We start from the raw sequence: 14,650 nt of genomic DNA, 5'->3' as shown, positions 1-14,650 counted from the left end.
TTTAATCAGGTAATGTTTTTGATAGTTTTAAGATAGCTATAAAGATAAGTCAGGACCTTGTGGGAAGGTATTAAATTGAAGGAGGGCAAATTAAGACAGTTTTAGGCAGGAACTAGGGAGAGTTAATTTGGAGCAACTGATATTGGGCAAGACCTACTGATCAGAGTTCAGGGCCCGCACGTTCCAATAAGAAGGAAGAACAAGAATGGTAAATTAACAGACCCTTGGATAATCAAGGAGGTTGCAATTTTAGCCAAAAGGGAAAAAAGAAGCATATGTAAGGTTTAGGAGGCTAAAATTAGACATAGCCTATGAGGTATATGAAGAAAGCAGGAAAGTAGGAGAGCAAAGAGGGACCATGAACTGACCTTGGCAAGTAGGGTTAAAGAGGATCCCAAGGCATTTTAGAAAGAACAAAGAAAATTAAAGCACAGGAACAGGCCCTTCGGCCTCCAAGCCTGCGCCGACAATGCTGCCCAATTTAACTAAAGCCCCTACCCTTCCAGAGACCATATCCCTCTATTCCCATCCTATCCATGTACTTGTCAAGATGCCCCTTAAAAGTCACTACCGTATCCACTTCCACTACCTCCCCCAGCAATGAGCTCCAGGCACCCACTACTCGTGTAAAAAATCTGCCTCGTACATCCCCTTTAAACCTTGCCCCTTGCACCATAAACCTATGCCCCCTAGTAATTGACTCTTACATCATGGGAAAAAGCTTCTGACTATCTACTCTGTCCATGGCTCTCATAATTTTGTAGACGTCTATCAGATCATCCCTCAACCTCTGTCGTTACAGTGAGAACAAACCAAATTTCTCCAACTTCTCCTCATAGCTAATGTCCTCTATATCAGGCGTCATCCTGGTAAATACTTTCTGTATCCTCTCCAAAGCCTCCACACCCTTCTGGTAGTGTGGTGACCAGAATTGAACACTATATTCCAAGTGTGGCCTAACTAAAGCTCTATAGAGCTGCAAAATGACTTGCCAATTTTTAAACTCAATGCCCCAGCTGATGAAGGCAAGCATACCGTATGCCTTTTTGACTACCTTCCCCACTTGCATTGCCATTTTCAGTGACCTGTGTACCTGTACACCAGATCCGTTTGCCTATCAATACTCTTAAGAGATCTGCCATTTACTGTATATTTCCTACATTACTCACATTAAAAACAAGAGGATAACAAGGGAGAGGATAGGACCACTCAAGGATAAAGGAGGGAACCTGTGCTTGGAGACAGAGGATGTGGGCGAGATCCTAAATGAGTACTTGCATTGGTATTCACAAAGGAGAAGGACATAGAGGATAGTGTGGAGCACGCTAATATACGAGCGCATTTTGAGATCAAGAAAGAAATCGTGTTAATATAACATAGAACATAGAACATTACAGCGCAGAACAGGCCCTTCGGCCCACGATGTTGCGCCGACCAGTTACAAAACAATGACCCACTAACCTAAACCAATCCCTTTTCGTCCATAAACCTATCCACGGACCTCTTAAATGCCCCCAAACTAGGTGCATTTACAACTGCAGCAGGGTAAAGAACCTACCCCTGACATCCGTCCTATAGCTACCCCCCCTTAATTTAAAGCCATGCCCCCTCGTGCTAGATTTCTCCATCAGAGGAAAAAGGCTATCACTATCCACCCTATCTAAACCTCTAATCATCTTATATGTTTCAATAAGATCCCCTCTTAGCCGCCTTCTTTCCAGCGAAAACAACCCCAAATCCCTCAGCCTCTCCTCATAGGACCTCCCCTCCATACCAAGCAACATCCTGGTAAACCTCCTCTGCACCCTCTCCAAAGCCTCCACATCCTTCCTGTAACGTGGGGACCAGAACTGCACACAGTACTCCAAGTGCGGCCGCACCAGAGTTGTGTACAGTTGCAACATAACGCTGCGACTCCTAAATTCAATCCCCCTACCAATAAACGCCAAGACACCGTATGCCTTCTTAACAACCTTATCTACTTGATTCCCAACTTTCAGGGATCTATGTACACATACACCTAGATCCCTCTGCTCATCCACACTATTCAAAGTCCTCCCGTTAGCCCTATACTCGACACATCTGTTATTCCTACCAAAGTGAATTACCTCACACTTCTCCGCATTAAACTCCATCCGCCACCTCTCGGCCCAGCTCTGCAACCTGTCTAAGTCTTCCTGCAAACTATGACACCCTTCCTCACTATCTACCACACCTCCGACTTTGGTGTCATCAGCAAATTTACTAATCCACCCAACTATACCCTCATCCAGATCATTAATAAAAATTACAAACAGCAGTGGCCCCAAAACAGATCCCTGAGGCACACCACTCGTAACCGAACTCCATGATGAATATTTACCATCAACCACCACCCTCTGTCTCCTATCCGCTAGCCAATTCCTGATGCCCAGGCTATTGAGAGAGGTAAGAGAGGAAATTAATGGGCCCTGACAAAGATCTTTGTATCCTCACTAGCTACTGGAGAGGTCCTGGAAAACTGGTGAGTAGCTAATATTGTTTCTCTGTTCAAGAAAGGAAATATGGATAATCCAGGAAATTATAGACTTGTGAGTCTCACATCGGTAGTTGGGAAGCCATAGGAGAGGATTCTAAGGGACTGGATTTATGCCCATTTGGAAAAGTGTGGCCTAATTAGGGAAAGTCAGCATGGCTTTGTGTGGGGCAAGTCATGTCTTACGAACTTGATATTTTTGAGGAGGTGATGAAAGTGATTGATGAGGGTAGAGCAGTAGATATTATCTACATGGATTTTAGTAAGACTTTCAACAAAGTCCTCATGGTAGGCTCATCCAGAAGATGAAGACACATGGAATCCAAGGTGTTTTGGATACTTGGATTCAGAATTGCCCAAAGAAGTTAGAAAGTGGTGGAAGGGTGTTTTTCTGGCTGGAGGTCTGTGACTAGTGGTGTTCTGCAGGGGTCCATACTGGGACCTCTGCTGTTTGTGATACATATGAATGATTTGGATGAAAATATAGATGGATGGGTTAGTAAGTTTGCAGACTACACAAAGATATGTGGAGTTGTGTGGATAGTGCAGATAGTGTAGAAGGTTGTCAAAGGATACAGTAGAATATAGATTATAAGAACATAAGAACATTAGAAATAGGAGCAGGAGTAGGCCATCTAGCCCTTCGAGCCTGCCCCACCATTCAATCAGATCATGGCTGATCTGAAGTGGATCAGCTCCACTTTCCTGCTTTCTCCTCATAACCCTTAATTCCCCTGTCTATCAGAAACCTGACTTAAATATATTCAGCGAGGTAGCCTCCACCACTTCAACGGGCAGAGAATTCCAGAGATTCACCACCCTTTGAGTGAAGAAGTTCCTCATCAACTCCAATCTAAACTGCTCCCCCCTTATCTTGAGGCTGTGCCCTCTAGTCCTGCTATCCTTTCTAAGTGGGAAGAATCTCTCTACCTCTACCCTATCTATCCCTTCGTTATCTTATACGTCTCTATAAGATCCCCCCTCAGCCTTCTAAACTCTAACGAGTACAGACCCAGTCTATTCAGTCTCTCTTCATAGGCTAGCTCCCTCATCTCCGGTATCAGTCTAGTGAACCTCCTCTGCACTCCCTCCAAGGCCAATATATCCTTCCGCAAGTGTGGTGACCAGAACTAAACACAGTACTCCAGCTGCGGCCTCACCAGTACCCTGTACAGTTGCAGCAAGACCTCCCTGCTTTTATATTCTATCCCCCTCGCTATAAAGGCCAGCATCCCATTCGCCTTCCTGATCACCTGCTGCACCTGCAGACTGGGTTTTTGCGATTCGTGCACAAGGACCTCCAGGCCCCTCTACACCGTGGTATGCTGCAGCTTTTCGCCTTTTAAATAATAATCCCTCCTACCATTATTTCTACCAAAGTGGATAACCTCACACTTGCTAACATTATAAAAATCTGCCAGGTTCTCACCCACTCGCTCAGCCTATCCAGATCTCTCTGCAGACTTTCCACACTCTCCACGCAATTTGCTTTTCTACCCATCTTCGTGTCATCAGCAAATTTCATCACCCTACAATCAACCCCCTCCTCCAGATCATCTATGTAAATGGTAAACAGTTGAGGCCCCAGCACCGATCCCTGCGGCACTCCACTGGTCACCAACTGCCAACCAGAATGGCATCCATTGATTCCAACTCTCTGCTTCCTATTAGACAGCCAATCCCCTATCCACGCTAACACCTTACCCCCAACTCCATGCACCCTAACCTTCTGCAGCAACCTTTTGTGAGGCACCTTATCAAACGCCTTTTGGAAATCTAAAAACATCACATCCACCGGTTCCCCTCAGTCTATTGCACTAGTCACATCCTCATAGAAATCCAATAAATTTGTTAAACACGACTTCCCCTTAACGAATCCGTGCTGCGTCTGCTCGATTATTTGCAGATGTGGATGGAGAAGTAGCAAATGAAGTTTAATCTGGTGTGAGGTGCTGCACTTTGGGAGATAAGTGCAGCACTTTGGGGTCCGGGTCCATAGGACTCTTAAGTCAGCCTCGCAGGTGGAGGATGTGGTCAAGAAGGCAAATGGTCATTAATTGAGGGATTGAGTTTAGGAGTCGGGAGGTAATGCTGCAACTTTATAAGACCCTTGTCAGACCCCACTTGGAGTACTGTGCGCAGTTCTGGTCGCCTCACCACAGGAAGGATGCGGAAGCTATTGGAAGGGTGCAGAGGAGATTGACAAGGATGTTGCCTGGATTGGGAGGCATTCGTTATGAAGATAGGTTGAGGGAGCTAGGTCTCTTCTCCCTGGAGAGACGAAGGTTGAGAGGCGACCTGATAGAGTTTATAAAACGTTGAGAGGAATAGATAGGGTGGATTCTTGGAGGCTATTTCCCAGGGCTGAAATGGTCGCTACGAGAGGACACAGGTTTAAGGTGCTGGAAAGCAAGTACAGTGGAGATATTAGGGGAAAGTTTTTCACTCAGAGGGTGGTGAGTGAGTGGAATCGGCTGCCGTTGGTGGTGGTAGAGGCGAACTCGCTGGGGTCTTTTAAGAGACTTCTGGATGAGTACATGGGATTTAATGGGATTGGGAGTTACAGATAGTTCTATGACTTCGTAGGTATGGATGTGATCGGCGCAACTTGTGGGCCGAAGGGCCTGTTTGTGCTGTGGTGTTCTATGTTCTATGTTTTATATAACATGTTAAGGGTAAGTATACAGGATCCTGAACAGCACTTATGTACAAAGGGATCTTGGGGTTAAAGTCCATAGCTCCCCGAATTGTCAACACAAGTAGATAGGATGGTAAAGAAGGAGTATGGCATGCTTGCCTTTATTGGTTGGCATTGAGTATAAGAGTCAGGATGTCATATTGCAGCTTTATAAAATTTTGGTTCGGCTGCACTTAACAATATTGCGTTCAATTCTGGTTGCCACATTGCAAGAAGGATGTGGAGTCTTTGGAGAAGGTGCAGAAGAGGTTTACTTGGATGCTGTCTGGATTAGAAGGTATGAGCTACAAGGAGAGGTTAGACAAACTAGGGTTATTTTCTCTGGAGCAGTAGAGGCTGAGGGGAGAACTGACAGAGGTCTATAAAATTATGAGAGGCAGAGATAGGGTTGACCGAATCTTTGTACCAGAGTTGAAATGTCTAATACTAGTGGGCATACATTTAAGGTGAGGGCAGGAAAGTTCAAAAGAAGTATGAGGGACAGGCTTTTTAACACAGAGAGTGGTAGGTGGCTGGAAAGTTCTGCGGGGTGGTGGTGGAGGCAGCTACGATAGGGGCACTTAAGGGGCTTTTAGATAAGCACATGAATATGCAAGGAATAGAGAGTGATATGGACCAAGGGCAGGCAGAAGCAATTAGTTTAATTTGGCGTTGCATTCGGCACAACTTCATGGACTGAAGGGCCTGTTCCTGTGCTCTACTGATCTATGTTCTACATAAATGAATGTCTAATTAAGAATAACCCAAAACTGCCAACAATAAGCTGGGATTTTGGAAACAAGAACCAAAAACACAGATTATCAGTACGATTTATTTTCAGTTCATTTCAGATAGATTATCATATTTCTAATCAGTTTATCTCTCTACATTAATGTTGGCCTATACATAGGAAGTGCCAGAATGATATTCCAGTGCAGTCCAGCACTGCTGTACACTTGGTTCCTCTGATGGGCCCAGGAGACTCCAGCCTGCACAGATTAGCTGCTGGACTAATGAATGCTGCAGGTAGAATACTCACAGGGGCAGGATGAGACCCATCAGTGGCCATTTAAGGGTCTCAATAAGTAGGCCCCAAGGTGGGCAGGCTGCCTGATGCCTCCACTGTCTGTCTGTAAATCTCAGACAGGTTGACAGCCCACGGGTAGGTAATGGAAGGCCAATCACCGGATATTGTATGTTCAAAATGCCCTCAAACGCTCTGGCAGCAGGAGTGTAAAATCCAGTCCTCCCGGCGTATTAATGTAAAGTGAGGTGATTGTATCTCCTGCATTTGCATGGGAAGGGGAGGACATATTGGGGCAATGGACCAGGGTGTCACTGAAAAAATGGTCCCTGTGAAATACTGAAAGGATGGTGTGGGATGGATGTGTTCGATAGTGGAAACCTGCTGGAGATAGAGGCAGTGTGGAGAGTGAAGGAAACACCCACTGAAGATGGGGAGACATGACAGCAGCAATGTGGAAAGTGGGAAGGAAACAATTCTGGAGAATATTTGCAGATCATTACTGAAGAATTCTGTTTTTCTCCAAGTTAACAGCCACTTGTCATTTTTACTGACCCAGCTTTATATTTTAAACAGATTTTAATTTCTCACGACTGTTCTGCTGCAATGTGAACTCATTCACTGCATGATTGGTCCAATGACAGGAGCATTGAATGGAGCCTGTTTACACATTCCTTTCCCTAACCTTTGAAGAGACATACAGATCTGTCTTCCTACAGGATGTTGCTCAGAAATAACGCACATGATATCTCTGATGCCAACTGAGTGAACTAATGGGACTATGGAAAATGATACCAGCAACAGTGCTGGTATTACACTGCACTGTCAGGCTTGATTGGGGGGTTAACTGACAGAGTGAGGCTTGAATGTAATGATTCGGAAACAAGAGTGCTAGTGTTGATCCACCGCTTAACATTTGAATGTTCCTGTCTGTCTCCTTCCCAATTCATGACCTTCCCAATCTTCATGATTCCCATCCTCCTTCTCTCTTTCCTTTGCTTATTGGTTAATGGATTGAATGATTGAGGGAGTTAATGGTAAGAGTTGGTGAAGATGTCATTGCCTCACCTTTGTGCTCTCTGTATATAACACATACTAGGAACATGAGTGTTTGTTTGGGGATCTGTGGTGGGGTTTATTTACAGCTAAATCAGTACACCCTGTTGTCTAGGTCACAATTGTGCAAAGAGAGAGGCTGTGGTTCTGGTCACTTGATGACATCCAGTACCTGGTTCAACTTTGTATTGAAATTCTTAAAGGGATATCACTCTTAAAGCAATACTTTGGATTTGTATCCCCATTCCCTAAAGCAATGTTACAGACTTGTGATTCCTCCCTCAGGTACAAACCCAGAGAGAAGCTACGGGTGTCATTTGGAACACCAGAATTTCTGGCTCCAGAAATTGTCAACTTTGAACATGTGTCCTTTCCCACAGACATGTGGAGTCTGGGTGTTATCACCTATATGCTGTGAGTAACAGAATATCCCATGAGCTCGGCATGTTAGACAGATGGAGCACAGCTAGGAGGAGAAGGTCGGGGAAGCAGAATGTGGGATTTCACAGCACATCCAAAAGAATAGCAGAGAGATTACTCAATAATGATATCACATGGCCTGCAACTTACCATCACCTTCTGGAGGATAATTAGAGATGGTTAATAATTACTGGTGTGCATATTCTGTCAACAAATGAAAAAAGAATAATAGACTGAGTGCAAATCATCTACAATGAGATTATCCAACTACCCAAACAATATGTTCATTATGAGATACAGCTGCATCTCACAGACCATAATCATCTGTCCTACTATAAACCTCTCATAGAGAATGTGATCTGTCGGACTGTAACTCTGTCACACAGGCTGTGATCTGTCAGACTGTAACCCTCTCACACACAGGTTGTGATTTGTCAGACTGTAACCCTCTCACACATAGGCAATGATCTCATTCTGTAACCCTCTCACACAGACTGTGATCTGTTAGACTGAAATCTTCTCACACAGATTGATTTGTCAGTGAGTAACCCTCTCACAGACTGTAATATGTTAGATTGTAACCCTCCCATAAACATACTATGGTCTGTCAGACTGAAATCCTCTCACACTAGGATCTGTCAGATTGTGTAATATATATATAATGCATGCTGAGCTTTGGGATGTGTGCTGCCCTTTAAGAATGCAGGTCAGGTGACCCCTGGGGGATTATCTTCTCCAGTGTTGGACCCAGTTGTGCAGTCTTAGATCTGACTGTGGAGCAGCGCACACCTACAGTAAAGAGCTGCAAGTGTTCAAGTTACCAAGCCAACCTCAAGGTGCCATAAATAATTGGTGCAGACATAACAATAGACTGTAATCCTCTCTCCCATTTGGATCTGTCAGACTGCAATCCTCTCTTACACTGCGCTCTGTCAGACTGTAATCTACTCTCACGCTGGAATTTGTCATACTGTAATCCTCTCTCATACTGTGATCTGTCAGACTGCAATCCTCCCTCTCATACTGTGATCTGTCAGACTGCAATCCTCCCTCTCATACTGTGATCTGTCAGACTGCAATCCTCTCTTACACTGCGCTCTGTCAGACTGTAATCTACTCTCACGCTGGAATTTGTCATACTGTAATCCTCTCTCATACTGTGATCTGTCAGACTGCAATCCTCCCTCTCATACTGTGATCTGTCAGACTGCAATCCTCCCTCTCATACTGTGATCTGTCAGACTGCAATCCTCTCTTACACTGCGCTCTGTCAGACTGTAATCTACTCTCACGCTGGAATTTGTCACACTGTAATCCTCTCTCATACTGGGATCTGTCAGACTGCAATCCTCCCTCTCATACTGGGATCTGTCAGACTGCAATCCTCCCTCTCATACTGGGATCTGTCAGACTGCAATCCTCCCTCTCATACTGTGATCTGTCAGACTGCAATCCTCCCTCTCATACTGGGATCTGTCAGGCTGTAATGCTTCCTCTCTCATAGTTGTCTCCGATACTGTTATTTTTGTCATTGGATTTGTCTGTGCCTCTGATTGTTGTTCCTGTTTAGATTGAGTGGGCTGTCACCATTTCTGGGAGACACAGACGCGGAGACTCTCAGTAACATCCTGACTACTAACTGCAGCTTTGACGATGAGGCTTTTGAAAATATCTCAGAAGATGCTAAAGACTTCATTGCCAACTTACTGATCAGAGAGAAGAGGTAAAGGTCCAAAGATGGCCAGATCTTTAGCTTATTTGTCATTATTATCAGAGTGTTTTAATGTGGGAGTTTTTGGTGGTTGGATGACAGTGCAGGTGTTAGTATTTGTTGTATTTGTTAGACTGAGTATCAGCGTGTCGGCGCGTCACCGCGGGAGGGCGCGTGCCCGCGGGGGGCGCAGGAGCGCGCATGGGCGCGCGGCGGTGCGCGTCATCGTCAGCACGCGGGAGAGTGCATCAGTGTTGTGGAGAGTATTTCCTGAGTTGTTCGCTTTCATTTGTTTTGTATCTTTATGTTTCAGTGGACGGTTCAGTGCTGCTCAATGCCTGAAACATCCTTGGGTCAAAAATCTAGCTGCAAAAACCAGGCACAGCAGGATCCAACTCAAATCCCAGCTGCTGCTGAAGAAATATGTCATGAAGCGACTTTGGAAGGTGCCAGTTTCATACACAGCTTTGACTCATTCCAACCCTTTCCTCCTCATATGCCTATGATGATGCTCTGATAGGGCAATCCAACTATTCTCCGCATCCCTTCTCTCTTTATTTCCCTGCACTTCCTCCTACTTTCAATTATTGGTTCGTTCCTTACACAGATACTCGAGGACTTGTGCGCTGCAATGTGCTGAGGGAATGCCTCACTGTCAGGAGGTCAGTGCTGAGGGAATGCCTCACTGTCCGAGGGTCAGTGCTGAGGGAATGCCTCACTGTCCGAGGGTCAGTGCTGAGGGAATGCCTCACTGTCCGAGGGTCAGTGCTGAGGGAATGCCTCACTGTCCGAGGGTCAGTGCTGAGGGAATGCCTCACTGTCCGAATGTCAGTGCTGAGGGAATGCCTCACTGTCAGGAGGTCAGCGCTGAGGGAATGCCTCACTGTCCGAGGGTCAGTGCTGAGGGAGTGCCTCACTGTCCGAGTGTCAGTGCTGAGGGAATGCCTCACTGTCCGAATGTCAGTGCTGAGGGAGTGCCTCACTGTCCGAGGGTCAGTGCTGAGGGAATGCCTCACTGTCCGAGGGTCAGTGCTGAGGGAATGCCTCACTGTCAGGAGGTCAGCGCTGAGGGAATGCCTCACTGTCAGGAGGTCAGTGCTGAGGGAATGCCTCACTGTCCGAGGGTCAGTGCTGAGGGAATGCCTCACTGTCCAAGGGTCAGTGCTGAGGGAATGCCTCACTGTCCAAGGGTCAGTGCTGAGGGAATGCCTCACTGTCCAAGGGTCAGTGCTGAGGCAGTGCCGCACTGTCCGAGGGCCAGTGCTGAGGGAGTGCTGCACTGTCTGAAGGTCAGTGCTGAAGGAGAGCCACACTGTCCAAGGGTCAGTGCTGAGGGAATGTCGCACTGTCTGAAGGTCAGTGCTGAGAGAATGCCTCACTGTCAGGGGGTCAGTGCTAAGGGAGTGCCTCACTGTCCGAGGATCAGTGCTGAGGGAGTGGCGCAATGTCAGAGCTGAGCGAGTGCTGCATTGTCAGAGGGTCAGTGCTGAGGGAGTGCTGCACTGTCGCACGTTCACATGCAAAGACACAGATACACAGTCTCTCTCACACACATAGAATAAACTACACACACATAAAATGTGAGACATTGGCACTCCATACACAGCCACACACACATCCTACACTTAAAAATACCACCCACACACACACCCCATCCCCAAAAATACATACACACCCCCCACACACATTCTCTGATTCCACATTATCTGTTTAATGCAAATAATCATTCCATGTAGCTCAATTTAAACTAAATCCTTTGTGTTTTTTTATAGAAGAATTATTACGCTATTGCGGCAGCAAACAGGCTAAAAAAAATCAGCAGTTGTGGATCACTTCCAGCTCTGGTGATGTGAGAAAATCTCGCTGGCACAACGTACCAAAACTATTACTGAATGCTGAAAAACACGGGAGTTCCAATCACATATTCCATAATAAGAAAGACGAATGAACAGGAGTGATGGCTATAGGCATACTGCATTGTCTACCATACAGCATGTTACTGCAGTTTGAACAAACAACAAAGAACAACCCGGCACGGGAAACAGGCCATTCGGCCCAACGAGCCCGCGCCGCCATTTTAAAGCATTTTCCTACACCTACCTTGCCCCATGTGTATGCGAATGGTACCCCTACTGTAGCCAGATTCAGGGGAGAATAGTGTAGGGTCAATTTGGTACACCATTCAGCCTAAGAGCACATCTTTGGGGTGTGGGAGGAAACCGCAGCACCCGGAGGAAACTCACGCAACCACAGGGAGAATGCGCAAACTCCCACTGACAATGGCCCAAATCCATGTATCTGCACAGCTAGCAGTGATAGTCACTGAGCTGTTGTGGTGCCCATCTGCTGGTCCAGATTTAAGCACACACATCGACACGAGGTACTAGGCTACTTTCGAAACATCCAAGAGCAGCTCACGCACGACCCACCGTGTGCATGCCCCTCGTTTGACAACAAGGTGGACCGACACCTGTGGATTAAAAGAGACAAAAACATTAACATATGCTATTACATTTCCAGTATCGACCCAAGGCTCTGACCCTTTTTAAAACCGTCTTCTATAATCCTCCATCCCTGTTTCATTCATGTGCCTAAACCTTAAACAAGCCCAGCGTGCCTGCCTCCACCACCTTATTTGGTAGCGCATTTCATACCCCCACGACCCTCTGTGTGAAAAAGCTTCCTCTAGTATCCAAATTATACTTCTCCCCCCTCACCCTTAGATCGTGACCTCTCGTGATAGTTGTCCCCAATCTAGGGAAAAGCCTGCCACTGTTGACTCTATCTATACCCTTCATTATTTTATACACCTCTATCAGATCCCCCCTTAATCTCCGTCTTTCTAAGGAGAAGAGCCCCAGTTTTCCCAATCTTTCCTCAGAACCCAGTCCTTCCATACCAGGCAGCATCCTGGTAAACCTCCTCTGCACTGTCTCCAGGGTCTCCACGTCCTTCCGGTAGTAAGGTGACCAGAACTGGATGCAGTACTCCAAATGCGGTCTAACCAATGTTCTGTACAACTGAAGCATTAGACGACAGCTCTTATACTCGATACCCCTTCCTATAAAGGCTAGCATTCCATAAGCTTTCCTTGCAACCTTCTCCACCTGTGTTGTCACCTTCAGAGACTTGTGCACTTGCACTCCCAGGTCCCTCTGCATTCCTATACTCTTAATTGGGCTACCTTTTATCATGTAACTCCTCCCTGCATTACTCCTTCCAAAATGCATCACCTCGCATTTGTCAGGATTAAATTCCATCTGCCATCTATCTGCCCAGTATACCAACCTATCTATGCCTTGCTGTGTCACCTGACAATCTTCCTTAGTATCTGCCAATCCTGCCATCTTGGTGTCATCCACAAACTTGCTGATCACACCACGTACGCCCTCTTCCAAGTTGTTTATATATATTACAAAAAGAAGACGTCCGAGTACTGAGCCCTGCGGCACACCACTGGTGACAGACCTCCAGCCAGAAAAGGACCCTTCCACAACTACTCTCTGCCTCCTATTGCCTAGCCAGTTTTCAATCCGTCTAGCTACCTGTCCTTGTATCCCATGTGCCTTAACTTTTTCTACCATGTACAGTGTATCACTGTAGTGAACCTCAGTGTATTTACTGTATAACATACTACCGAAGTGAATCTCAGTGTATTACTGTAGAACATATTACAGGACTGAACTTCACAGTGTATTGCTGTGCAGCACAGATGCGAATTGCTGAGCCAAGGAAACCTGGCATATGGGCCATGACCCACATTCCAAAAATAAGAACAAAATCTCAGCAGTAAGAACTGCACTGACACATTTGGGATTCAAAAATTAAAATTAAACGTTTAATAACAAGAAGAAAAGAAAACATAGGCACACAAGATTACATTTACATGGTGAAAATTAGTCTTGCAAAACATTCCCCCCAAAAGACTCCCTACTTTGTCAGACTCGCAAGTAAGTACCTCCCAGGCAACTCTCCCTTATAGTTAATTATAAAAATCCAGCACCCAAGGCAAAGCTACTGTGGTTTTAATAAAAGCATCCCACATGACCTCTCAAACTCTCACACTTCCAAGAAATGTTCAGACACGCTGCTGTTCCGGCACGCCACTGTCCAAGACATTTCTGGTTAGACTGGATGCCTGATTCAAACTGCACCTTCTCCCAGACTATCAACAGGTCTTCCCCATGCAGCCAATACCAAATCAACAGGTAGAATTTTGAGCCTGCATTAGCCATTTGCATAAAGAATAACACAGGCCAAAAAGCTTGCAATGTTGGAGAATAAGATTTTTGCCAGTGATATTTCTAATCCTGATTTTCTATGTCCCCCGCCTGTGACGTAACAAGATTCCCACCCAGGAAGGTGTGGAACCTCATTTTAATAAACCAACGAGATGCCCATTGGCAATTCTGCCCTCTCTGAATTTTCATTTGCTCAATTTACAACTGCTCAATAAAAACATGAACCTAGTGACCTCGCCTCTGAAGGGCATTACGGAAGTGAGCATGCCATTTGTCTGTACCCATTAGGGAGTCTAATGGAGAGAGAGAGAATGTGGGGGAAGGAGCTAAGTCATTCTTGAGGGCAGGAGCACGGGGGGTTGGGGGGTGCTGCTGGGGGGGATAAGGGGGGCAGTTGCATCTGGGCAGTTGGGGTGGAGGGAGGGGTTTGCTGTTCACAGGCCTCTGTGGGCCTTTGTTATTGTGGTGCTCTTGCTCCCCAGTGGGTCTGGCATTTACAATATATGCATCCTGGGTCACCCCTTCTAGGGTTTAAGCATTGGTTTCTTGGAAAGATTGCTTTTCTGGAGTAGCAGGAGGAAGTGCGTGAGAGTGGGAAAGTCCACAGCAAAGCACAGAGGCAACATGTGAGGTCTCACGGGTGGGTTTGATGACACATCAAATTGTATGGGCTATGTAGAGGACTCTGATATGATGTAGTAATTAGATCCACGAGAGTGAGGACCCTGACAAAGAGGCCAGTCACATTACTCCCCCACCTTGAGGCTGCAGTGAACAGCAGTAGGGAATGGGCAGTATGGGAGGCCCCTGCCGAAAGTCCAGGAGTCCAGGCCACCGGGATTGTAATCATGGGTGGCTGGGTGTACAAGTTGAAAGACTCATATGATCCGCTACTGATGAGAGCTGGGGCGCAAATGCTAAAGTTAAGGATCAAGTTGAGTGGAAATTGGAATCTAAAGATTAATCAGGTGAGCCTCGCTTGCCACAGGAGGAAGCAACTTCCCTA

General features: G+C 46.1%; 1 protein-coding gene across 1 annotated transcript in view; it reads left to right on the top strand.

The window, feature by feature from the left end:
* Window positions 1–13,989, top strand: part of LOC145353736 (uncharacterized) — a 66,702-nt gene extending 52,713 nt beyond the window's left edge. The window contains exons 10-13 of the mRNA XM_080204506.1: window positions 7,558–7,686; window positions 9,263–9,415; window positions 9,717–9,849; window positions 11,176–13,989. Of these exons, the coding sequence (XP_080060632.1) occupies window positions 7,558–7,686; window positions 9,263–9,415; window positions 9,717–9,849; window positions 11,176–11,256 (496 nt within the window). The 3' untranslated portion in view covers window positions 11,257–13,989. The remainder of the gene's footprint in view (window positions 1–7,557; window positions 7,687–9,262; window positions 9,416–9,716; window positions 9,850–11,175) is intronic.
* The last annotated feature ends 661 nt before the right edge of the window (window positions 13,990–14,650 follow it).

Source organism: Carcharhinus amblyrhynchos, chromosome 16 (genome assembly GCF_965287045.1).
Source record: "Carcharhinus amblyrhynchos chromosome 16, sCarAmb.v2.hapA, whole genome shotgun sequence".
In the NCBI taxonomy this organism is placed as follows: domain Eukaryota; kingdom Metazoa; phylum Chordata; class Chondrichthyes; order Carcharhiniformes; family Carcharhinidae; genus Carcharhinus; species Carcharhinus amblyrhynchos.
The sequence above is the reverse complement of the archived record's forward strand: the minus strand, read 5'-3'. Positions and strand labels throughout refer to the sequence as shown.